The sequence below is a fragment of the Phascolarctos cinereus genome, unplaced genomic scaffold (genome assembly GCF_003287225.1).
Source record: "Phascolarctos cinereus isolate Bilbo 61053 unplaced genomic scaffold, phaCin_HiC Scaffold_1;HRSCAF=81, whole genome shotgun sequence".
NCBI classification, from domain to species: domain Eukaryota; kingdom Metazoa; phylum Chordata; class Mammalia; order Diprotodontia; family Phascolarctidae; genus Phascolarctos; species Phascolarctos cinereus.
In genome coordinates this window covers 227158897-227186073 of record NW_027555514.1, presented here as the reverse complement: position 1 = coordinate 227186073, position 27177 = coordinate 227158897, and the positions used below count along the sequence as shown (strand labels likewise).

The 27177-nt window shown below is 38.5% G+C and overlaps 1 protein-coding gene across 1 annotated transcript in view; it reads right to left on the bottom strand.

The window, feature by feature from the left end:
* Positions 1-13338: 13338 nt before the first annotated feature.
* USP15 (ubiquitin specific peptidase 15) overlaps positions 13339-27177 on the bottom strand; it is a 197136-nt gene continuing 183297 nt past the window's right edge. The window contains exons 22-23 of the mRNA XM_078146099.1: positions 18188-18255; positions 13339-13614 (exon numbers count right to left, since the gene is read on the bottom strand). Of these exons, the coding sequence (XP_078002225.1) occupies positions 18220-18255 (36 nt within the window). The 3' untranslated portion in view covers positions 13339-13614; positions 18188-18219. The remainder of the gene's footprint in view (positions 13615-18187; positions 18256-27177) is intronic.

The following is a 27177-nucleotide window of genomic DNA, read 5'->3' as shown; positions in this document are numbered from 1 at the left end:
TTCTTAAAATGTGACTGGTACTTATACTTTGCAGTCTATATATATGTATATATATTTTTAAAATGTTGCACTTTGTACTGCTATCCCTGGAGAAACTGTGCAGTGTAGTTTTGGACTTAAACTGAGCAGTCTAAATTAAGTAAAAGTGGAGCAAAGCAGTTTTACTTCTGCTATTTAAGAAATCATTTAAAAGATCACATTTCACAAAATGGTTTTACACAATCATTTCTCAGATGCTAGAAGCAAATGATTAAGATTCCTATACTTCTTTCTAAAAAGGGTCAGTTTTCTCATCTATTAAACAGAGATGGTGCCAGTCCTTTCTAATTTATAGGGTTCATAAGGAATATAGAATACTAGGGCAGGAAGGGACCGTAGCTCTCATCTAGTTGTGATCATGATCAAATGAGATAGCGCATGTGAAATAGCTTGGAAAGCTGTTAAAGGCTGTACAAATGTTAAATGTTGATAGGTTAATTTTTTTCAAAGGAGTTTAATAGGGTGGGAGACCACAGACCATGCAGGGCTTACTGGGTGGCATATTAAAGCAACCAGGCCTTCAGTGTTGAAACACATGGCTCCCTGGAGGAGGTCATGTTTTAGGCTGAGGGAAAGGGAAGTAAATAAGCATTTATATAGCATCTACTATGTGTCAGGCACTGTGCCAGGCACTTTTTTCAAATATGATCGCATTTGATCCTCACAACCCTGGAATGATCCCCATTTTATAGTTGAGGAAACCAAGGCAAACAAATTTGATTTGCCCAGGGTCACATAGCTAGTATCTATCTGAGGTCAGATTTGAACTGAAGGCCTTCTTAATTCCATGCCCAGTGCTCTATCCACTGGGCCACCAGATACCTCACTCCATGAGTACTCCATGAAATGTGTATACTCCCTTCTTGTTATTTATCATCACCTTTCAATACCTCAGACCTTCCATTAGACTCTCCTGCTACAGGAGTCTACCTGATAATTCTTGCTAGAAACCACAAAAAAAGGTAAATGGAAAATGTAACCTAACAACGTGGAATTAAAATTCCTAAAATACAGGTGATCTGGCCTGGGCTTCAGCATCCACATATATCAACACAGGAGTTGGACTAGATCACAATTTTAGTGCCAGAAAGGAACATCTAGGTCAACCTCTCATTTTAGAGGAAAATGAGGCCCCAAGAAGTATAGTGATGAGTCCAAGGTCACACACATAGTAACAGAGGAGGATTTGAATGCAGGTATTGTTGCATACCTCTCCAGTTTCTTTGCCAAGAACCTCATGGACAGTATTGGAATCCTGTGGTCCAAGGGGTTGCAAAGAGGTGGACAGGACTGAACAACTGAACAACAGCAATTGTTGCATAGAATCCATTGTTTTTTCCACCGTACCAGATCATCATGAGGTCCTTTCTAGTTCCAAAACTGTTTCTGCACCACACCCATTGAAGTGGCCAAAATGACAAAAGAGAAAGATGACAAATGTTGGAGAAAAACAGGTTCACTAATGCACTGTTGTGAAGCTATGATTTGGTATAGCCATTCTGGAAAACATTTTGGAACCCGCCCAAAAAGTCACTAAACTATGCATACCCTTTGACTCAAAAATACCACTATTAGGCACGTCCCATTAAAAACAAAAAACAAGGAAAGAGGGAAAGAGTCCTTGTGTACAAAAATGTCTATAACAGTTCTTTTCATAGTAACAGAAAAACCTCAAAATGAAGGGGGTACCCGTGTATTGGGGAATGGCAAAACAAATTGCGGCATATGAATGTAATGGAATATTTTTGTCTTAAAATTGACACAATGAACACTTTTAGAGGATACTGAGGGGACATCTATCTTTGAACATAGGAGAACAATTATACAATGACAACAACATTATAAAGAAAAGCAACTTTGAAAGACTAGAACATTGATTGGTGCAAATATAATCAATGAATCCAGAGGACTCATATCTACCTTCCTCCTGCCAGAGAGGTGATTGACTTAAAATGTAGAAGGGGAATATATTTTTGGATGTGGCTATTGCGAGAATTTGTTTTTCTTGATCATACACATTTGTTATTATGGTTTTTTCTTTTCCTTTTTTTTTTTTGTTCAATTTGGTGGTATGGATGGAGAACAGAAGGGAGCAAAAATAACTACTTGTTAACAGGAAACAATAATAAAATTATGTTTTTTAAAAAGAACTGTGCTGAATAAATTGTCTATACCTGGCTTTTGGGAAGCCAGAGAGGCAGCATAGTACTGGATAGAGAACTAGCCTGAGTTCAGCCAGCCAGACCCAGATTCATGTCCTGCCTCTGACACGTAATTGGCTATGTCATCTAGACAAGTCACTTACTTTTCCATACTCTTGGCCAGTGGTTATCAGACACAAATAGAAATAAATGGGGGCCACTAAATTGTATATGTAAGTAAGGATCCCTGCAGGTCACATGTTTAATTGGAAAACTGCATATTAACCTTATCTATGTTCTATTGTACTTTATTTATTTAAAAATCTTTTTATTTTTGTTATTATTTATTTATTTTTAGGTTTCACCATTCATTTCCACAAGATTTTGTGCTCCAAATTTTCTCCCCATCTCACCCTCTCCCCACCCCCCAGATGGCATGCATTCTGAATACCCCTTCTTCTAATCTGCCCTCCCTTCTATCTCTCCCTCCCTTCTCTTATCCCCTTCTCCTTCAATTTTCCTGCAGGATGGGATAGATTTCTATACTCCATTTCCTGTATTTCTTATTTCCCAGTTGCATGTGAAAACAATTTTTTAACATGTGTTTTCAAAACTTTGGGTTCCAAATTTTCTCCCTTCCTCCTTCCCCACCCACCCTCATTGAAAAGGCAAGCAACTCGATACAGGTTATACATGTGTAGTTATGCAAAACACTTCCATAGTAGTTATGTTGTGAAAAACTAACTATATTTCATTTAATCCTGTCCTGCCCCCCATTTATTCTAATCTCTCTTTGGATCTTATCCCTCCTCAGAAGTGTTGGCTTCTGATTACCCCCTCCCCCAGTCTGCCCTCCCCTCTATCATCTCCCTGCTCTCTTGTCCCCTTCCTCCCCTATTTTCCTGTAGGGTAAGATAAATTTCCATACCGAATTGAGTATGTATGTTATTCCCTCCTTAAGCCAAATCCTATGAGAATAAGATTCACTCATTCCCTCTCACCTTTCCCCCCTTCCCCCCACTGTAAAAGCCTTTTCTTGTCTGTTTTATGTGAGATAATTTACCCCATTCTACCTCTCCCCTTCTCCTTCTCCCTGTATAATTCTCTCTCGCCCCTTAATTTTATTCTCCAGATACCATCCCTTCATCTTCAACTCACCCTGTGCCCTCTATCTACCTATCTACCTATATACATACATATAATTTTTTTCTTCAAACTACCCTAATACTGACAGAGATCTCATGAGTTACAAATATTATCTTTCCATGCAGGAATGTAAACAGTTCAACCTTAATAAGTCTCTTATGATTTCTCTTTCCTGTTTATCTCTTCATGTTTCACTTGAGTCTTGTATTTGAAAGTCAAATTTTCTATTAGGCTCTGGTCTTTTCATTAAGAATGCTTGAAAGTCCTCTATTTCACTGAATATCCATTTTCCCCCGAAAGGATTATATTCAGTTTTGCTGGGTAGGTGATTCTTGGTTGTAATCCTAGCTCCTTTGACCACTGGAATATTATATTCCAGCCCTCTGGTCCCTTAATGTAGAAGCTGCTAAATCTTGTGCTATCCTGATTGTGTTTCCACAATACTTGAATTGTTTCTTTCTGGCTGCTTGCAATATTTTCTCCTTGACCTGGGAACTCTGGAATGACTACAGTATTCCTAGGAGTTATCCTTTGGGGATATCTTTTTAGGAGGTGATTAGTGGATTCTTTCAATTTCTATTTTGCCCTCTGGTTCTAAAATATCAAGGCTGTTTTCCTTGATAATTTCTTGAAAGATGATATCTAGGCTATTATTTTGACCATGGCTTTCAGATAGTCCAATAATTTTTAAATTATCTCTCCTGGATCTATTTTGCAGGTCAGTAGTTTTTCCAGTGAGATATTTCACATTGTTTTCTATTTTTCTTTCTTTTGGATTTGTGTTACAGTATCTTGATTTCTCATAAAGTCACTAGCTTCCAATTGCTCTATTCTAATTTTTTTTGTTTGTTTTTGTTTGTTTGTTTTGTTTTTTGGCTAGGCAATGGGGTTAAGTGACTTGCCCAGGGTCACATAGCTAGTAAGTGTTATGTGTCTGAGGCTGGATTTGAACTCAGGTCCTCCTGAATCCAGGGTTGGTGCTCTATCCACTGTACCACCTAGCTGCCCCTCTATTCTAATTTTTAAGGAAGTATTTTCTTCAGTAAGCTTTTGAGCTTCCTTTTCCATTTGGCCAATTTTGCTTTTTAAGGCATTCTTCTCCTCATTGGCCTTTTGGACCTCTTTTGCCATTTGGGTTAGGCTATTTTTTAAGGTGTTATTTTCTTCAGTATTTTTTGGGGTCTCTTTTAGCAAGCTGTTGACTTGTTTTTCATTATTTTCTTGTGTCACTCTCATTTCTCTTCTCAGTTTTTCCTCTACTTCTCTTACTTGCTTCTCAAAATCCTTTTTGAGCTCTTCCATGGCCTGGACTGATTTTATTTTTCTTGGAGGCTTGAGATATAGGAGCTTTGACTTTGTTGTCTTCTTCTGGTTGTGTGTTTTGATCTTCTTTGTTACCAAAGAAAGATTCTATGGTCTGACTTTTTTGTGCCTTCATTTGCTCACAATCCCAGCCCATTACTTGAATTATATACTCTTTGTTAAGGTAGGCGTCTGATTCCAGTGTGGAGAATGTACTGTCCCAAGGTTCCGGGGTTTTGTGCAGCTGTTTTCAGAGATACTTCTAGGGACCTGTAAATTTTCAGTTCTTCCAAGGTGGTATAATAAGGGGCGAGGTGTTTACTCCTATCCTGGCCTGTGCTCTGGTCTGTGAGTGACTACAAGCACTGTTTTCTGCCTTGGAACTGTGAGGAGGATTTTGCTCTCCACCACCACTACAATAACAGTTCTAAAGTTATTTGAGTGGTAGAAGGTCTCTTAGAAGAGTTGAGGCTTTTTCTAGACTTGTTAACATAGGAGAAGTATCACAAGCCATGGCCTCTCTCTCATTTGGAGTCATCATTTAGCATGTGCCTTGTGGTTCTTCTCTCAGTGTTGTTTCCATTCTTCCTGCTCTTAGGTAAAGGAGATTGGAAATGACTACAATCTTTTGCTCTTCAAAAGGTCAGCAGAACAACTGGCCATAAGGTCTAGCAATGAAATCCATGTAGGATTTTGTAGCTAGCCAATCCAACATGGAAGTCCCAAGCAGTAACTAAAAATCAGACCTAGCAGCTATGTGGCCTTGATAGGGCAAATGCTCTGTAGAAACTGAGTAATGTCTAAACCTACTCTCCTCAAAGGACCAAATAGTATAGGGGAGAGTGTGCCCCACAGCTGTTGGGGATAAATCTATTTTTTCTTTTATTGTGGTTAGATTTCCAAGGTAAATATCCCCCTTTTAAAGGTGGGGGGGGAGATAGAGAGAGATACAGAGAAAGAGATAAAGAAAAGAAGACAGAAAAAGAAAGAAAGAAAGAAAGAAAGAAAGAAAGAAAGAAAGAAAGAAAGAAAGAAAGAAAGAAAGAAAGAAAGAAAGAAAGAAAGAAAGAAAGAAAGAAAGAAAGAAAGAAAGAAAGAAAGAAGGAAGAAGGAAAGAAAGAAAGAAAGAAGGAAGGAAGGAAGGAAGGAAGGAAGGAAGGAAGGAAGGAAGGAAGGAAGGAAGGAAGGAAGGAAGGAAGGAAGGAAGGAAGGAAGGAAGGAAGGAAGGAAGGAAGGAAGGAAGATAAATGAAGTAAGAGAAAAAGACAGAAAGAGATCTTTAGGACTGAGCTTCCAAGGGGTGGGTGTGGTGGGATCAATATCCTCAGACTCTACCCCCCATGGTCTTGGCTAGTTTTTCCTTAAAATGTATTGAAACCATCCTTAAGACTTAATTGGTTTAAGGAATTGAACCATTGATATAATTTCCTGTGTTCACAAAACACATGAGAAGTCAGAATCAACTCCAATAGACCTTTAACTGGTGCACCAATATGGCCAACACAGAGGGAGGGAAGCAACAGCAATGTTTTATCTTTACTGAATATTTTTTCCATGCTGGGGCTAAGTGAACGTGCTTTTGTTCACTGTTAGATGATATACAAGAGTTTCATTTTAATCTCAAACCTGAACCATTAGATCCACTTAAGTCAGGCCTGGACTACAACTTTGGAAAGTTCAACCTGCCATTACTGTTCTGAAATAATTGTTTTTTCAGTTTAATGAGGACATTCAAACAATCCTTAAACTGACCTTTGCTATATTCACCTAACCCCATTATCTAATACCACACCTCTCATTGTCCATGTAGCACATCAATTTAATTATCTTGCTTGTAATTTTAAACTCAACAGAGAAGAGGCAGAACGATTTCTCCCTCCTATCTATTCAGCTTGTCCCTCTCTCTGTTGGCAATAAGATTGAATGAATTGAGGAGTCACTCAGAACTTTACCCATTATAATCAATCCTTATAACTGCAATTCTTTTTTCCCTTGAAAAGATTTCTTGACATTTATTTTCCCTCTTAAAAGGATTTATTCATAAATGTAAGCCAGATTCAGTCATTTTTTGTCATTATTGTATCACTTAGGAAGATATAATCCATTAGAAAGTTGTATCACACTGTTAAAATTATAACATTTTTCAGTGAATTGATTCTGTACCACCACTGAATTGGCAATTAATTAATATTCATTATCCTTGGCTCTTCTAAGAACAAATCTGAAGATATTCCAATATTTTATTAATTACTAAACTAAATCTGAACTGAAGATTTATGTCAGTTGAAGAACTAGTTCCCATCCAGAAAAAAAAATTTTCAATTGCATCATGTACTTTTTTTTTTAAAACCAGTTATCCATGCTTTTTAAAGTGCTCTGGGTTAACATTGTAATAAATAAATATAGAGGATGGGGACTGGAACTTTGATGAACATGATATAGGGAACTTCCAGGTGAGGAAACTCACCAATGCAGTTCATTTTCTGCAACTTTGTCCTCAAAAGTTACCTATCCTAAAACATACATGCACACACACACACACACACACACACACACACACACACACACATATCAAAGGTGGGATTTAAACCCATCTTCCTGACTTCGAAGCCAGCTCTATATCCACTGTGCAAAGAGCCTTTCCAAAACTTCCATTTAAGGAGGGAGCCCAGATAGTATAAAATATTTGGAAATCTACCTGCCAATACATACAAGAGAATTACATGAATACAATCACAAAACACTTCTCACACAAATAAAGACAGATCTAAACAACTGGAGAAATATTAATTGCTCATGGGTAGGCTAAGCCAATATAATAAAAAAAGACAATACTACCTAAATTAATTTACTTATTCAGCACCATACCAACCAAACTACCAAAGAATTATTTTGTAGAACTAGAAAAAATCACAAAATTCATCTGGAGGAACAAAAGGTGAAGAATATAAAGGGAACTTATAAAAGAAAAAGTGCAGGAAATCAGCCTAGCATCACCAAATCTCACACAATATTTCAAAGCAGTAATCATCAAAACAATGTGGTTATTGCCATTTAGTCATTTCAGTCAGCCTTTTTGTGACCTCATTTAAGGGTTGTTTTTTTTTTTGGCAAAGATACTGGAGTGGTTTGCCATTTTCTTCTCAGCTCATTTTCTAGATGAGGAAACTGAGGCAAACAGGGTTAAGTGACTGGTACTGGATAAGAAATTAGAGTAATTGATCAATGGAATAAATTAGATACACAATACACAGACATACATGACCACAGTAACCTAGTGTTTGATAAATCCAAAGATCCCAACTATTGAGGCAAAAACTCATTTAACAAAAACTGCTGGGAAAACTAGAGAATAGTCTGGCAGAAACTAGGAGTAGACCAACATTTCACACTGTATACCAAGATAAGTTCAAAATGGGTACATGATTTAGACATAAAAGGTGATATCTTGAGCAAATTAGGGAAGCATGGAAAAAATTACTTGTCAGATTTATGGATAAGGGAAGAGTTTATGATGAAACAAGAAATAGAAAGGATGGTGGGAAGTAAAATGGGTAATTTTTATTACATTCAATTAATTTTTTTTAACCAATGCAGTCAAATTTAGAAGGAAAGCAGGAAATTGAGGGAAAATGTTTACAGCAGGTTTCTCTGATAAAGGTCTAATTTCTCAAATATATAGGGAATGGAGCTAAATTTATGAAAATAAGAGCCATTCCCCAACTGACAAATGGTCAAAGAATATGAAGAGGCGGTTTTCAGAAGAAGAAATCAGAGCTATCAACAGTCATGAAAAATGCTCTGAATCACTAATAATTAGAGAAATGCACATTTAAACACTTATGAGGTACCACCTCATATCTATCAGATTAGCTAACATGACAGAAAAGAAAAATGATAAATGCTAGAGGAGATATGGAAAATAGGTACACTAATGCACTGTTGGTGGAGTTATAAACTGATCCAACCATTCTGGAGAGCAATTTGGAACTATTCCCAAAAGGCTCTAAAACCATGCATACCTTTAACTCAGCAGTACCACTACTAGGTCTGTACCTGAAACAGATCAAAGCAAAACAAAAAGGACTTACTGTGCAAAATTTATATATTTTTACAAGTCCCTTTCTATGATGGCAAAGGATTAGAAACTGAGGGGATGCCCATCAATTAGGGAACAGCTGAATAAGTTGTGTAGTATATGATTATGATGGAATACTGTCATGTAGTGAGAAATAATGAAGTGGATGATTTCAGAAAAAGATTTATATTAGGTGCTGAAAAGTGAAGGAAGTAGAACTAGGAGAACATTGTATGCAGTAACAGTATTGTAATGGCAATTATCTGTAAAAGGCTTTGTTACTCTGATCAACACAATGATCCACAACAATTCCAAAGAACTCTTAATGAAAAATGATATCTACCTCCAGAGAGAGAACAGATGAACATGAGTGCTTATTGAAGCATATTTTCTTTCACTTCATTTTTTTTGCTTTTTTCTTACACAACATAGCTACTATGCAAATATGTTTTGCATGACTTCCCATGTATAATGGATATCATATTTCTTGCCTTCTCAACAAGTAGGGGATGATGGGAGAGAGGGAAAGAATTTGGAACTGACAACATTTTTTTAAATTGAATTAAATTAATTTTTTTTTTTAAAAAAGGTTGCCCAGGCCAGCCATCTTTCTTTTAATTTCTCACTTGGCTGCACTCTTTGGACTTTTCCATCTTGCCCTTTCACTGGGTACCTTCCTTCCTTCCCCAGTGCTTTTCTGCTTCCTTTTGTGTTATCTGCCTCCATTAGATTGTGAATTCCTTGAAGGCAGGGATTGTCTTTTTTTGTATTTGTATTCCCAGTGCTTAGCACAGCATCAGCACATAGTAGGTGCTTAATAAATGTTTATTGACTGACTATACTATCATTTCTCAAACTTTTTGATCTGGAACTCCTTTGCCCGTTTAAAAATTATTGAAGATCCCCTAAAGAGCTTTTGTTATTTTGAATTATATCTATTAATATTTACCATATTAGAAAATAAAATGCTTTAGCATTATTATGAAAATAGTTTTCACCTTGCAGATCCACTGAAAGGGACTAGGTCTCCAGACTACATTTTGAGAACCACTGCACCATACCATGTTTCCTCTCTACATAAATATGTAATGGAATTTTTGTATTCAAACATGTCACAAGTATTTCCTTGCATCCCTTTTATCAATAATCTTTTAAAATACTGCTTTATTAATTGTTTAAAGTTTTGGAAAGGGGATTATTGCAACATAGTAAATTCATGCTTTCAATTAGTATTGTATGGTATGTGCTATATGTGACACCTAGAGTATCAAACTGTGGGGTATTGAAGTATCAGCAGTCATCCAACTCTGCTTGTATACTATGTAGATAGAATGTCAATTAATTATCTTTTTTTCTTTCTTTTTTCTTTTTTTAGGCAATTGGGGTTAAGTGACTTGCCCAGGGTCACACAGCTAGTAAGTGTCAAGTGTTTGGTCTGAGGCCGGATTTGAACTCAGGTCCTCCCAACTTCAGGGCCAGTGCTCTTTCCATTGTGCCACCTAGCTTCCCCTCAATTAATTATCTTGTGGGGGAATGAATACAATGTATAATTTATCCACCAGGAAACATTCTTTTCAAGCTATAACCAAGTGGTCCCATCTAAGTTGCTTTGGATTTTATGTAGAAGAGCATTCTTTAAAAGACTGCTGTATTTCCAGTGGCAAAGCTGCAAGCTTCTAGACTACCCTTTCTCCCACAACCACTGTGCCTCAGAGTTAATGATCTATCTAAAAAATCCATGCTGACTGGGTTCTCAATTGTAACCTAGGGGCTAATATAAAATATTACTCTGGATTATTAAAATGGGAAAAATCTACAATTCCTCTCCTACACCCCACAATTGAAATCTCCCTTTTCTCATTCCTGACCTCCTCCTCCTCCTCTCATACACACTCATTAGTAAGACATAGTCACTCAATTCATAGTGGAAACATGGCTTATTAGACAGCAAAATTCAGGGAACATTTTAAATACTTCCCAGAAGGAGGCATCTGCCAAACTAGTTCTTCGTCTCCTTCCCTGAATCCTCCCAACTGGGAAGAGTATATAAATGAAGAGACATGTGGGACCTAAACTAATGGATCTTAGAGCTTTAAAAAAAAATAATAAAAAGCAGGGGTAATTTAGGGAGAAAGTTTGGCCTCTGATCCCCACCCCATTCTACTCACTTCTTCAGCTCCAACTGATAGGCTTCTACCCCCTGGAATTTTTTTCTGATAATAACAATCCTCTACTGTCGATAAGTATGATTCTGAAAATCTGTTTCATCCCTTGCACATAGCAGGCAAGGCTCTCCAATATCTCTTTTGGGGTTCTCTGTCCCAAATGGCTGAGAAAAAGTCTCTCAAAAGCAAAAACAACAAAAGCAAAGGAGATTGGCAGATTGACATGACTGAACCTGAAATCTCACCACTTCCAACCTCATACTCTCATGTAGCTTCATCTCTGTTGCTAGAGTACATCAGGGACAATCACATTTCCAATGTGTTCCTGACTTAGTTTCCCTTGTGGCAATACTTGGAGGGTTCTTTGTTCCTACAAAGATGAAATATATTGTAGCCACCTTCTATAATTCACTTGCTTCTAGGTCCAAATCAAAATTTAACAAGTATTCATTGTGTAATCTCTATGTGTATGAGGGGCAGTAATAGTTACTGTGGCAAGGTATCCACCTATAAGAAATACATGGAGAGAAGCCTCCACGTGTTAGATTTAAGAGGGTCATCATATTAAAAAGAACAATGGAAAGTAAGGGAAGTTTCCCTTGGTATATGTAGCCTTTGACTAAGGAGAAGGTGCCTTGGTAGAGGTAGAGGGAAGAGACCTATGTGTAAGCATGGGTAACAGAACTCCACTGAGAGGTGTGCTCAAGAGCCACCTTGTAGTAGCTTTCATGAGCATTTACACTAGGAAATTGGCAAATGCTACAGTCAGGGCTTGATGTATTGTTTTGTTGATCTTTTAGACTTAAACAATGAAGAAAATGTTAATAATATAGATTGAACTTAAAAGTGTGCTTTGCATACATTTTTGGATTTTTTTTTTGGAGAGACAGTTAAACATTTATCAGCACACTCCTGCTTCTTTCCCAAATATTTACTTGCTTTTGCCTCAAAGGCTTATCCCTATTAGCTGTATGGGTCATTTTGCATTTACATTTTTAATCACTCTACTTATTGACTTTCTTGTTCGTGGAACTTCTGCCATCTTAGGAGGTACTATTTCAACATATTCCCATTGTATTTGTGACTTTCCAATAGAGTCATTACTCCTTCTGTCTGAGCCTTAGCCTTGCTAAAAACATTCATTTATAAAAATCCATGACTTTTCTGAAATCTCTACCTGTGTTAATCATATCAACAAAGATTGGACCTCACCAGATTTCCTTTTTACATATGAAGAAGAAAGTAAAATGATAGTAAAGAAAGAACAATGAACAATTTCAGGAGGCAGTTCATCTGGTTTGGAAGCAACCATTGGCTCTCAGTACTAGGTTCAGAGGCAGAATCAACTTCTTCTAGCTTTAACCCATTCATCTCTTGGAATGGAAGAAGGGATAAAGCTCAGAAAAATAGCAAAGTTAATGGGAGCTGCTCTCCAAGATACTTGTTTGCGTTGTTTTTCTAACCATTGCATTATACTTTCCTCCATCCAGCAGCAGCAATATTAACAGTAGTTGCTCATCATGGAAGGACTAGGGAAACAATCCCTCAGAAATCAGATGCACTTATCTACCCTGGCTGGCTATGTGGTTCCAAGATGGAGAGTGAACTTATTCTTCCAACTCTTCTCTTTCAGGATTATCACAACGCAGTCCAAAAAGTACAAGTTAAAAACATATCACCAAAAAATAACAAAAAAACAAAAAACAACCATATCACCACTTGGATAACATCTATATGAGTATCATCCAGAGAAGACTTCTTAGAAGGGATAGTATTTACTCTCACTGTCACAATAGTTTAAACTTTATTTAGGGGGCAAGAGGGAAACACTGACAGTTTTGAAGCAAGGAATGCCTTGAGAAACCTATACATAAAGAAGATAAACATGGCAGAAATAAGAAGGATGAATTAGGTAGAAAGTGGAGATGGGATAGGCTGAGAAAGTATATTTGGGAAGACTTGCATGGGGGATGTTGCAATAGTCCAGGCAGGTGATAAACAGGGTTTGCTTTCACTAGAGCAGTGATAAAAATAAAGAGGAGGGGATGAATGGGCAAATATGTAATGAGAGAGACTTGATAACTGATTGGATAAAATGTAAGAGATGGAGAATAATCCAGGATAACACTGAGGTTTCAAATGATGGCAAAGTTGGTGAATGATGGTGCACGAATAGAGATCGTGAAGTCAGAAAATAGAAGCAATAATTTAGGTGGCCAGAAAACAAGGTTGGCTTTATACAGGTTAAGTTTCAGGGAAGGTAGGATTATCAAGTGGAAACATTAAGAAGACAATTGGAGATAAGGTCTGGAACTCAAAAGAGAGATCAATTTATCAATCAACAGTAATTTCTTAAATGTCTACTATATGCCAGGTATTCTGCTGGGTGCCAGGGATACAAAGAGGACAACAAAACTCTCTACTGTTGAGCTTACATTTTATTGGGGATTAAGCCTGAAGACATAGATTTGAGAGTTATTAGGCCATTCAACAAGTACCCACTAGGCCACTGGTTTTCAGAATTTTAGAATCATAGAATGTGAGAATTGGAAAGAGCCTCAGGGGCCATCCAGACCACCCATGTCCAAAAGAATCCGAATAACAACATACCCCACAAGTGGCCATTCAGCCTCTGCTTGAAGACCTCCATGGAAGAGGAATCTGCCACTTTTTGATGCAAGCCATTCCACTTTTTGATAACTCTAATCCAGGATGGGCTGGTAAAAGTTCAGCAGCTAGTTCTCTGAAAAAAAATATGCACATGATATACTTTTAAGTTTAATCTGTATTAGTAACATTTTCTCCATCACTTTCTTAGGTCTAGACAATCAACAAAACAATAAATCAAGCCCTGTTTTATAGCATTTGCTCATTTCCAAGGTCACAATGAAAATTTTAAAGTTGGATTTTGAGAGACAGTACAGACTGGCTCCAGAACATCCCTGGCTCTAATTCACATTCCTGGCTCTAATTGTTGGGCAGTTTTCCTGGCATTAAGCCAAAACTGACTTCTACAACTTCTACCCATTGGTCTCGACCCTACCTTCTGGAGCCAGTACTGTGCTAGATACTGGAGATACAAAGACAAAAATGAAGTAGATCCCTGTCCTCATAAAGCTTACATTCTATTTTCATGGTGGGGGGGGAAGAAATATGACATATGCACAGATAAATAAACTTCAAAATAAGGAGTGGTAGGGCCAAAGGAAAGAGCCAGAAAAAATGATTTAGAAAAATTCGAGAAGGGAGAAAAATACTAGATTCAGCTAGGGAAATCAAGGAAAATTATATAGAGTAGATGGCATCTGAGCTTAAGTAAAGATTCTGAAAGGTGCAGAGGAGGGAATACATTCTAAGCATGAGAGATACCCCACAAAAATATCATTGATATAGGCAATTACAGGACAAATATAGGGGGACAATTAACAGAAACATAGAAAAGTCATGTGAACCAAGGCTGAAAAAATAGTTTGACGTCAGATGGTGGAGTCCCTTAAATATCCTCTGGGATGGTTTGGGAAACTTCTAAAAAGAGTATGGGGAACTAAGGAATAGCATTGTTGGGAGGCACCTTGCTTTCTGATAGCGTGATAGTCATTATATAACTATGGCTGATGTATATTTATTTGGAAGAAAAAATATCCCTTTTCTGACCTGGTGACAGTTCTGAATTACTGTATGGAGGTGAGAAAGAGTCCTTATTTAGCTCCTCTAGAAGAAGGGTGCAGTCCCTTCACAAAGGCCTCTAAGGTGGCAAAAATATTTGTATCATTCTCCCAATATGATTCTCAGGAAGAAGAGTGGTTTTGGCAGATGAGCCAGGGAATACTGACCTGATAACAGCAGAGGAATAGCCTCAATATTAACTTAGATTGCATGATAGGCTACATGAAAGGGGCTTAAGACTTTTTAGCTACTTTACTACAAAAGACCCTGATGTGTGATGAAGAATTGGTAACTATGCCAGAAGTGTTTAGTACGTGGCCCTGTTATTTATGAATCTTCTCTTGCTCTAGGAGAAGAAATCTATGAAGGTACTAGAGATGGCATCTATGCTGTACTTCTGATGCTACTGGTGTTTTTCTGGTTCATCTTCATCACCTTCTGTCAGAAAACCCACAATGAACTGCAAAGATTTGGCATCACTCATCACATGGACCAAACTGTTGAGACTTGAGACTTGGTCTTTCTGAAGGAGAGAGGAAAAGATTTATGATCTCTGGCTTTTCTTCCCACATTTTTTTTCTTCATTTCTCTCATTATGGTGACTCCTTGGAGTATATGATTAATTTTTTTCTTTTTTCCTCTTTTTACCTTTAGCGTTATCCATGCCAAAAAAGACTGTCCTTTATGAATTTAAAAGGTGGAACTTTCTAGAAGATCCTTAGGACATTGCTACCAAAGGGTGGTATGTGTTAGATAAGCATTTCCCTGATGCAACTTTTTCAACTCCAACCTGCTTCATGGGGGATGGGGTAAGATTGTCCTCTTTCCCTAATCTTTATGGATTAGCTTTCCCTAAAAGGAGGCAGAGCTATCCCCAGGATTGGATCTGACTTCCTGATGCAATTTATTGATGACCTAAAGGCATAAATAGTCCCAGCCTTGGGCATTCAGGGCTCCTCAGACTTGGTGGATTTATGAAGACCCATTAAGTCACCATGCCCTTCACCATGTACTGCTCTGCTGTTTGAAGAGTTGTTTTCATTTGGAGGCAAGGAGGGCCATATCCAAAGAAGCTGTACCACTGTATCCTTGTTGAATGTCCTTGTCGTGTTTGAGCAAAACAAACCTCTTTTTAAAAACTGCTCAATGACTTATAAGTGCCTCATTTTGTTCCAACATAAAATCTGAACCAAGAGAATGTTGACATTGAAATTGCCTCTCATGAAGCCTTTAATCACTATCATGAATGAAGGAAGCTAGGAGGCAGAGGGGAGAAGGGAGAGCATTCCAGTATGGGGAACAGGCATTGGAAATGCCCAGAATTGGGAGATAGAATGTCTTGTGTGAAGAACAGCAAAGAGGAAAGTGACCCTGGATCATAGATTATTGGAGAGGGTGGGGAAAAGGTGTAAGAAAACTGGAAAGTGGATAAGTTATGAAGGGCTTTAAAAGCCAGAATATTTTATATTTGATTCTGGAGGCAATAGGAAGCCATTGGAGTTAATTAAATGAGTGATATGGTCAGACTTGTACTTTAGGAAAATCAATTTGACAGCTGAGTGGATGATGGGCTGGAGAAGGGAGAAACTTGAGACTAGGAGACTAATCTTCAGGCTATTGAAATAGTTCAGGCATGAGGTAGTGAAGACCTGCATCAGGGCAGTGGCACTGTCAGAGGAGAGAAGGGATTGTAGAGGAGAGATAGTGTGAAGGTAGAAATGATAGCAGTTAACAAATGATTGGAAATGGGAGAGGGTGTGAGAGAGTAAGGAGTTAAGGATGGTACCTAGATTGCAAGCCTGAATGACCGGGAGGATGGCGATACCCTAAACAATAATAGGAAAATTAGGAAGAGGGGAGGGTTTGGGGAAAAGACAGTGAATTCAGTTTTAGACATGTTCAGCTTAAGATATTCAGTTCAAAATGTCTGATAAGCAATCTGAGATGTGAGACTAAAGGCCAGGAGAGATGTTACAGCTGGACAATTAAATCTGAAAATCACCTGCATGGGAATGATAGTTGAATCTATGGGAACACATGAGATCACTAAGTGAAACAGTAGGAGAGAAGAAGAGGGCCCAGGACAAAGCCTTGGGGACACCATGTTTAATGGGCATGACCTGGATAAAGATCCAGCAAAAGAGACAGAGAGGGAATGGTCAGACAGGTAGAAGAAAACTGGGAGAGAGCAGTGTCATAAAAACCTAGAAAGAACGAGTATCGAGGAAAAGAGAATGATCTACAATGTCAAAGGCTGCAGAGAGGTGAAAAGAAAAATGAGAACTGAGAAAAGGCCATTAGATTTGTCCATTAGGAGCTCATTGGTAATTTATGATATGTGTCCTCAGGTTAAAATAGGGTAGGGTGGTTTTGACTCCACCCTTACACATGTTCCACAATTTGTCTAGCCATTTCCCCCAGTGGATTGGCATGTACTTTGTTTCCAAGAAAGTGTCCTTTCTAACTTGGAAAGACTAATATGAACTGATGATGCTGAGTGAAGTGAGCAGAATCAGGAGAACATTATACACAAACATTGTTCAATGACTGACTTTGAAAGACTTGGCTCTTCTCAGCAATGCAAGGATCTAAGACAATTCCAAAAGACTCATGATGGAAAATACCATCAACATCCAGAGAAAGAACTATGGAGTTTGAATGCAGATCGGAGCATATTGTTTGCTTTCTTTTTCTTTTGTTGTTTTGTTTTGTTTCTTCTTTCTCATCATTCCTCCCATTGGTTCTAATACTTCTTTACAACATGACTAATGTGAAAATATGTTTAATATGAATGTATATGTAGAGCCTATATCAGGTTGTATGCCATCTTGGGGAGGGGGTGATGAGGAAGGAGAAGAAAATTGAAAACTCAAAAGCTTATGGAAGTGAATGTTGAAAATAAAAAAAGAAATAAATTTAAAAAAAGAAAAAAATCTCCTTTCTAGAACCCTTCAGGTTGACTTTAGCTCAATACAACTTCCATTTTCTAGCATTAACATTATTGACCAGTTTACAATTAGTGCCTCTAATCAATCAAAAGCTACACGGAAGCCAATCTGATCCCGACATTCTTCCCTCTCCCCCTAGCACATACTTCAGTGAAAACATAACTAATGTAATCCTGCCTTGTGATACAGAATCCACCAGAATCCCAGAATCCATCAGCAAAGGATGTTGTACAACTGGGATTCCTGGGAGGGCTATGTGAAGGATTGCTGGTGGAGAATTCTGTGAGTAAGACTCTGGAAGACAAAGAAGGATAAAGTGGAGTCTGATGCCTTTAGGTACGTCCTCCACGTTGGGAATATATGTGGAGAGGCACCCAGGGTTGCCTCAGCTCTTTCCTTCTGAAAGACTATGGTGAATAGCTGATCCTGGTACTTTGGGAGGTATGGATGGCACTGAAGTTGAGGACCATGAGACACTACTCCTTATAAATATTCTCCTTTTGCTTCTACTCTGAACCCCAGAGAAGGCCCCTCTGTTAAGTGCCCCTCTCCAGGGTCTAAGAAGGATAAAGTCATTTCCTCTCCTAGTCCCTGGCTGCTGTTATTTTCAATGAACCACGCTGGCCAGCTCTCTGTGCTGCCTCATCTCACTTCTCTCCATCAGTTATCTCACTGCTAAATAAAAGAAATTAGCATGCTTACCTTTTCTCTCTCTCTTCTTTTTGCATGTATTGTTATCTGTGGGACGGATGGGGGGAACAATGATGAACCTGAAATAAGAGCAAAAGGTTACTTTATTTCCCTTCCCTTTATTCCTACCCCTCCAGCAGGAAGCATGGGAAGAGAAGCTATGTCCTGGACTTTTCCCTGGGAAATCACCACACACAGGAACTTCCTGTAACGGTTTTCTAAATAGCCCAAGGTGATAAGCTGTGAAAAATTAGGAACCTAAGAAGAATTATAAATTTCTACCTAGACTATTATTGTTAGTGAGTTAGAAACTCAGGATTAAGGGGGGAATAAGAGAGGGACTTGCTAGGGAGACTCTCCTGGGTTCCACTATTTCATCTTCCTTTATTTTTTTCTATATATGGGGTTACCCTACCATGATGTTACATGTGAAACATCAGACTTCACTCATCACTGGATAATCCCTCTTTATGTGACATGAACATTTAAAGTCTCTTGATACATATTATATAATCTTCTTACTTTAAAGATTGTTCCCATGTAATCTCCTACATTTTAATTTTCAGCCTTAATTATTACTGCTTGAATAGCTGAATTACATGCTACAAAAGCCTGCAAATGCTTCCTGTAGTATGAAAAAATAAATAAGCACAAAAGAAAATTATAGAGTATTCACAATCAAACAATCTTAAAGTCCTTGTTTTCATTAAGTGTAAAAAGGAATTATTCAATTTTATGGGAATATTCTCATACTATTAAAATAATTTATTTTTTTCTGCTTTGTATGTGTTTTACAAACACTAAAATCTGTGTCTGTAGTATATGTCAATGTCTCACCAAAAATTCTTAATTAAAGAAAAATAAAATCCTATTCTGAATAGTTTATCAGTGGGCATATGAAGTAACTGAAAATTAATGACTTAATTTATTAATATTTATTTTAGACTATTGTTAGAATAGTCATAAGAGAGTGACTATTCTAAGTTCCTTGTGATAAGGGACTGTTTCATTCTTTGTACATGTATTCTCAGCAATTAGCACAGTGCCTGGCACATAGTAGGTGCTTAATAAATGTTTGTTGATTGAGTCTACCCTCAAACATCTAGATGAGAAAACTAGTTACATTTCTTCCTCTGCTCTATCCTTCCTTTATACAGAAAGCCTGCAATGATACTGTTTTATCAAAAGAGGGCAGTCATTAAAATTAAAAGGTCAAGTTGGAATTTTAGTATGTCCAGGGCCAGCACTATGTCTTTGGTAACTTTCATAGTTTCCTACCTCCATTTTCAGTCTCCACTGCTCTCCCCTGGATTCATGCTAGCACTGCCTTCTATTCAGTATCATCTTATTCTCAGCTAGATGTTAAACTAATTGCCTAAAATTTTAGCTAATAACAGCTTCCAGAGGTGAGGAACCTGCAGCCTTGAGGCCACATGTGGCAAACTTCAGTGAAGTTTGGATTCAGTCAAAGGGTCCCACGTGAGGACCTAGAGAGCCATATGTGTCCTCAAGGCCACAGGCTCCCCACCCCTCACTAAGCTATTCTGTTACTCTTGAAGAAAAGTCTTACATCTCTAAAGCAATGAATCTCTAATGGTTCAGGGGACCATATCAAGTCATATCATTAAAATGGCCAGCAATCTACACATACTAGTAACCTGATTAGCAATTAACTATGCTCCTCTCTAAAGCCTACAAAGCAGGGGCTGAGTTTGGAGTTCTGTTTGTAGAAGTTGCTTATGCCTCTTCTAAAAGAATTTCACTTTGACTTCTCTTGCTGAGACTAGCCTCCCAGAATTTTCAGTCTTTACAGATCACTTAGGAAAATTCTCAGCATCAATCATTCACACAGCCATTTTATGTATCATTTGTTATAATGTTATTGTGTATTTTTTTCTTTCTATAATAAGTTTTACAGCTCTACTCTTGCTTCTTTCATTTGGCTCTTCTTACATAAATTCATTTTTGAAAATATATTTTATTTTTAACTTTTGTTTTTCCTCCCAGAGAGTCATCTCTTATGAAGAAGAATAAAAAACAGGAGGAAAAATGTTCCACAAAAACTACCCAACGTATTGAACAAGTCTGACATTATGCTCAGTGTTCCAGACCCATAAACCGACACTCCCCCCATCTCTCTTTTTTGGAGTCAAGGTTAGTGCACAAATTAAATTCTAGTCAGTTTTCAAAAAAAGAAGGTAGAAGAATCAAGGGTGGTCAGTTTGCTCTTTCTTCCTTCCCTCCTTCCCTCCTTTCCTCCCTCTCTTTCTTCTTTTCTTCCTTCTTTCTTTTCTTCCTCCTCCCTCCCTCCCATACATATACTTATTACATATATTTATTAACTACCTATCATATTCAAGGAACTCCATTTACTCATATTTAATTTCCTGATATTTAATATTACTCATATTGAGCACATTTAATTTTAACTCATTTAAAGTTTAAATTTATCAGTAGGTCATAAGAAGCCACTGAAGATTTTTTGAAGAGAGTGCTGACATAGATCAATGCATAAGAAAAATTATCAGGAAAGATATATTAGAGAGAGTGAAAAGTGGAGACGAGATTTCTTAGGATAATCTAGGAAGGTGATAATGACAGTCTCAACACTATAGTGGTAGTGGGAAATGTATGCAAGAGATTGCAGAATTACAAAATCTAAGAGGTGGAAGCAACCTCAGAAACCATCTGGTACAACCAGTATCTGGCCAATCATCTCTTTTGGGAATTCAGTCTTGGCTTGAAAAGTTAAAGTGACACCAATCAGTCAGTCAATAAGCATTTATTAACTACGTAGTACGTGCCAGGGATTGTGTTAAACACTGGGGATACAAAAAGAGACAAAAGACAGTCTCTGCCCTCAGAGAGTTCACAATCTAATGGGAGATATGACAGAAGGGAATGTGATCCTGTGGTGTTGTGGAGGTAGAATTGACAAGATTTTCATAACAAATTGGTTATCAGTGGTGAGGAAAGTAAAAGAGTAAAAAAACAACAACAACAAAACCAAGATTTTGAACTTGGTAGACAGATTGAATGGTGGTGACACAAACAGAATTAATTCATAAGAAGAAGCAAGTTTAGGGGAAGAGACAAGCTTCAATTTATCTAGACTCATTTTCCCAGCTCCCATTCTCCCAGAGAGGCTGAGTCCCTAGAGGGTGGCTGACTGATACTGCCCTCAGGATTCTAGGTGTTAACCTGAGGTGTTGTGGCTTTTAAAACGATTGCTTGTGAGCCTCTATCCAGTGTGCCCCCATTGATTATCAATTAGCTGGCAGAATTAATTAAATTAACTTTTAGTAAGGAATATTTACTAGGCAGATACATTGAGGACAATTACAAAAACAATCCTTCCATAATTCAAGACCACAGTTTCCCACAGCTATACACAAAGTGGGTGGGGGAAGTGGACTCAGATTCATAGAGTACATGTAGCAAAGGGGTAATCAGAATTCCTGATTTTTTGTAAGTCCTTTTCTCCTTGTATGGAGTCTTTGTGAAGTTACTTTTAGATAAAGCTCTCTAATGGGCTCTGAGGGTGCTGGTAGAGTCTTGAAGTGATCTTTCCTTGATGTGTCTAAGTTTGTCCTTGGCATTTCCCTCAGATTTTGATCTACCCGCTGCCTACAGTTGCTGCTGCTTCAGAGACTTTGCTACTGACATTCATGGTGAGTCTAATCCCCTGACCTTTCAAAGCTCACAAAGTCAGTGGTAGAGGGGGGAATGTAATATTCTCTCTGGGCTCACTTCTCCCTTCCACCCTCATTGTAGTCCTCTGATTTAGGCTCAAGGGATCTATATTCTGAGTTCCAAAGCTTGCATTTTCCCTGCTTAAAATTCCCTTCTCTGAAATAAATAGGCCCAGAGATATGTCTAATTCTCTCAGCCAATCTCACTACATTTCCTGTGGCTTCATCAACAGCACTTCACTCCTCTCAAATTGATTAAGGATTTGCTCAGGCTTAATTTATACCCTTGATTAAATAACTTAATAGAGGTGTCGAAAATTTGTTCATCCTTACTTTCTGTTTTTGATTGATTGATTAAATAAAGAACACTGGACTCTCTATCTATTTGGAGGGGGATACATCTTCATCCTTATATACAGGTTGAAACTGAAGTGCTGATGAACACATCTGGATACATCTAGATGGAAATTTCTTGTAGGTAGTTGAAGATGAAGATCTGGAGATCAGAAGAGAGGTTAGGTCTAGAAATGGAGTACATGTTTGGAACACATCTCAATAAAGGTGGTTAGAGGTGAATAGAGGTGAATGAAATAGCCAAAGTAGAGATATAAGGGAAGAGGGTCAAGGGGACGACTCTTGGGAAACTCCCATTTTAAGGGCTTGAGAAAATGAAGATAATTGGGATCATAGTTCTAGATCTTGAAGGGACCTTAGAGGTCTTCTATTCTTTTCTTTTTAATGGTGCCAATTTTAAATAGATTTTATTCTCCAGGACAAGAATTGCATTTCCACTTGTTTACAGTACTGATAAAGTGCAATGTTGTTCACTTCTCTGCCTCTGCACACATTCAAGTATTCAAAATGCCCAGATTTACACAGTAGTTTATGTTACTTTTAAACCGCTACTGCCTTGGCTACAAATTTGAGTCCTTCAATTTTTAGAAAGTTGTGTGGAATGCTCTTTCTTCTAGTGTGTTTAGTCAACATCTTCAATGGTGGGTCCAGAAGGAGCACCTCCAGATGGGGCTGCTCCACCCCCTGGGAACCCACCAGTCATCCCTCCTGGAATGCCCCCTGAACTCTTGTACAGCTTAGTGATGATGGAGTTGCAGACTTTCTCCAAATTTTTCTGTTGATGCTCAAATTCTACCTTCTCAGCAGTCTGGTTCTTATCCAGCCAGTTGATTATTTCATCTACATTTGTCAAGGGTCCTTCTGTTTGTCTTCATCACCAATTTTGCCTTGCAGTTTTTCATCCTCTACAGTAGCCTTCATGTTGAAAGCATAAAATTCAAGAGAATTCTTGGAAGACATCTTGCCTCTCTGCTTCTCACCCTCAGCTTTGTATTTCTCAGCCTCCTGGACCACACACTCAATGTCTTCTGTGCTCAGATGGCCTTTATCACTGGTGATGGTGGTCTTATTCTCCTTGCCTGTGCTCTTATCCACAGCAAAAACAATGTCAAATGTTACTTCAATCTGAGGAACACCCCTGGGTGCTGGGGGGATTCCTGTGAGCTCAGACTTGCCAAGCAGGTTGTTATCCTTAGTCATTGCTCTCTCACCTTCACAAACCTGAATAAGCACACCAGGCTGGTTGTCTGAATAGGTGGTAAAGTCTGTGTCCGCTTGGTGGGGATGGTGGTATTGCATTTGATCAGAACTGTCATAACTCCACCAGCTGTTTCAATTCCAAGGGAAAAAGGAGTGACATGCAACAGCAGCAAGTCCTGCATATTCTCACATTTATCTCCAGACAAAATGGCAGCCTGGACAGCTCCACCATAGGCAACAGCCTCATCAGGATTGATACTCTTGTTGACTTCCTTGCCATTGAAGAACTCTTGCAGAAGCTTCTGGACTTTGGGGATGCAAGTGGAACCACCCACCAGGATGATTTCATGAATCTATGATTTATCTAGCTTGGCATCTCTTAAGGCCTTTTCCATAGGGTCCAGTGTGCCACAGAAGAGGTCAGCATTCAGCTCTTCGAAATGGGCTTGGGTGATTGATGTATAAAAGTTCATACCTTCACAGAGGGAGTCAATCTCGATACTGGTCTGGGTACTCGAGGAGACAGTATACTTTGCACGTTCACAAGCGGTGTGCAGATGCAGAATGGCCCTTTTGTTCTCACTGATGTCCTTCTTGTGCTTTCGCTTGAACTCAGCAATGAAACGGTTGACCACTCAGTTGTCAAAGTCCTCTCCACCCAAGTGGGTGTCCCCAGCTGTGGACTTGACCTCAAAGATACCATCTTCAATGGTAAAGATGGAGACATCAAAAGTACCACCTCCAAGGTCAAAGATCAACACATTTCTCTCTGCACCAACTTTTCTGTCCAAGCCATAAGCAATAGTGGCAGCAGTTGGCTCATTGATGATTCAGAGCACATTGAGACCAGCAATGGTTCCAGCATCTTTTGTGGACTGACGTTGGGAGTTGTTGAAATAGGCTGGTACTGTAACCACAGCATTTGTGACAGTCTTCCCGAGGTAAGCTTCAGCAACTTCCTTCATCTTAGTCAAGACCATAGAAGATACTTCTTCTGGATAGAAACTTTTGGTCTCCCCTTCGTACTCCACTTGGACCTTAGGCCTGCCTGCGTCATTCACCATCATGAAAGACCAGTGCTTCAGGTCTGACTATGCAACTGCATCATCAAATCTGTGACCAATCAGACATTCGGCATCAAAAACTGTGTTGTGGGGTTCATTGCAGCTTGATTCTTTGCAGCATCAGCAATTCTGTGGCAGTGAAGGTGACGTAGCTTGGGGTGGTTCTGTTTCCTTGGTCATTAGCAATGATCTCCACTTTCCCATGTTGGACGACTCCCATATAGGAATAAATTGTGCCAAGATCAATGCCAACTGCGGGTCCTTTCGACATGGCTGCTGGAGAGTTCTGCTGCACCGAGTCGAGGTCTTCTATTCTAAAATCCTCATTTTAAAGCTGAGAAAACTGAGGCCCAGACAAGTGAAGTGACTTGCCAAGATCACACGGGTAGTAAGTGGCAGATCCAAGATTGAATCCAGATTCCCTGACTCAAGATCCTGAATTCTTTGCCTAAGGAGATGGCAAAGGAGGGGTTAGAGACAGAGAAGGAGAACTACAGCGGTGGTCCCCACATTTTTTATCACACTCCAAAAATAATACCTCCAATATATGTATATGTATTTATGAATTATACATGTCATACCTGGTCTCTCCCTCCAACTTTGATCTAAATTTTCAACAGCTTATTGGACATTTCAAACTGGATATTCCAGAGAAATCTCAAACTTAATACAAACATCATATGTATCAAACTCAGTCTTTTCTCTCCCCTATACCTCTCTTCTCCCAAACTTCCTTCTGTCTGTCAGAGGCACCACCATTATCCTACTCTTCCAGATTTGTAACCTTCACACTATCCTCAACTTCTCGCTCTTTCACTCCATATTTCTAACCAGTCGTCAAATCTTGCTATTTTTGCCCTCACACCATCTTTTATATCCAGAGTTGTGCTGGAGCCAGCTCATGCTGGCTTAGGAGAGTTGATTGTTGAATCTTCAGTGTGACCATTTATACCTCAGAAATGGGCAAATGCTGCAAATCAGGGCTTGATTTATTGACATGTTGATTATCTAGACTTAAGAAAATGATGGAGAAAATGTTAAAAAAAAAAAAGTAAATTAAACTTAAAAGTGTGTCTTGTGTACATTCTTTTTTTTTGGAGAGCAGAATGTTAAATATTTATCAGCACACCCCTGATCACATCCTACCTTTTCTCTCCACTTACATAGTTACTTCATCAATTCAGGTCTTAGGGGCAGTTAGGTGGTACAGTGGACAGAGCAGCACCCCTGCAGTCAGGAGGACTGAGTTCAAATCTGGCCTCAGACCAAACACTTGACACTTAATAGCTGTGTGACCCTGGGCAAGTTACTTAACCCCAATTGCCTAAAATTAATTAAATTTAAAATTAAAATTAAAATTAATTAAAATTAAAAAAATTTTTAATTAAATTCAGGTCTTCATTACCTCTCAACTATATGCACATGGCAAAGAGAATATGTATTTATCCTGGTGAGTCAGATGTTGATCTCAAGTCCCTGGCTATGTCTTTTATGTTCCCTTGCCCCCAAATATTGAGAAATGGACATAGTCAGCCCTGAAGGCTACTCCATGAATTTGAGAAGTCTGCTACTGGTTGTTCCATGGGAAATGCTTCCTGCAGTTATACCATTATGAGAGGAAAAGAACACTGCTTGGAAGAAAAGAGATGCTCTAAAGATCTGGACCTTGAGTTGCTGCTCACAAAATATCAGTCCCATAAGTCTCCCAAGGATCTTTCCTAATTTTGGGGATAGTATGATAGAGGTGATAGATTATAGAATATGTTTTAAATGTATGTTAATATAAGCTTATAAATATTTGGGTGTTGAGCATTAATTTTGTGGTAGAGAAAATCAGTAACTTTCCCTGATATTTACTACTTTGTACATAGAGTAACAGACCCCTGTTAATTCCTTTTGGGAAGACCCTAGACATGAATCATTCCTAAGTTTTGTTTTAGAGATTTTCCTTAGAGTTCACTTTAGGGATTGGGGCATAATGAATCAGAGACTACGAGAAAAGACTGATCTTTGCTGTTTGGGGTCAGCGTCCCCTGAGAATGGAATTCAATCTGTGTGAGTTCAGAACAGGAGCCCTTTGTGGGAAACAGGCACTCTCTTGGACCATAAGTTACATACAATTAAATGGATTTAGAACTTTCTGGATGGTTGGACTCAAAGAGTAGTTAGTTATTAATGAGTATCTGTAAGATTGGCAGGAAGTCCAAGTTGAATGTCTCAGGGACCTGTGCTTGGTCCTGTTCTGTTTAATATATAAATACATACATACATCAATCAATCAGTCACCAAGGATTTATCAAGTACCTACCATCTTTCAAGCATTTTAGTAGCTATTTTGGACGCAAAGACCAAAAAAAAAAAAAAGGAACCATTTCTGCTCCCATGGAGCCTTCATTCAATTAGTGGAGACAACATATACATGTAGTAAGTATGTATAGAATAAATGCGGGCAGCTAGGTGGTACAGTGGATAGATCACTGGGCTTGAAATCAGACTCATCTTCCTAAGTTCAAATCTGGCCTTAGATACTTTTTAGCTGTGACCCTGGGCAAGTCACTTAACCCTGTTTGCCTCAGTTCCTCATCTGTATAATGAGCTGGAAAAGAAAATGGTAAACCACTCCAGTATCTTTGCCAAGAAAACCCCAAATGAGATCATGAAGAGTTGGACATGACTGAAATGACTGAAGAAC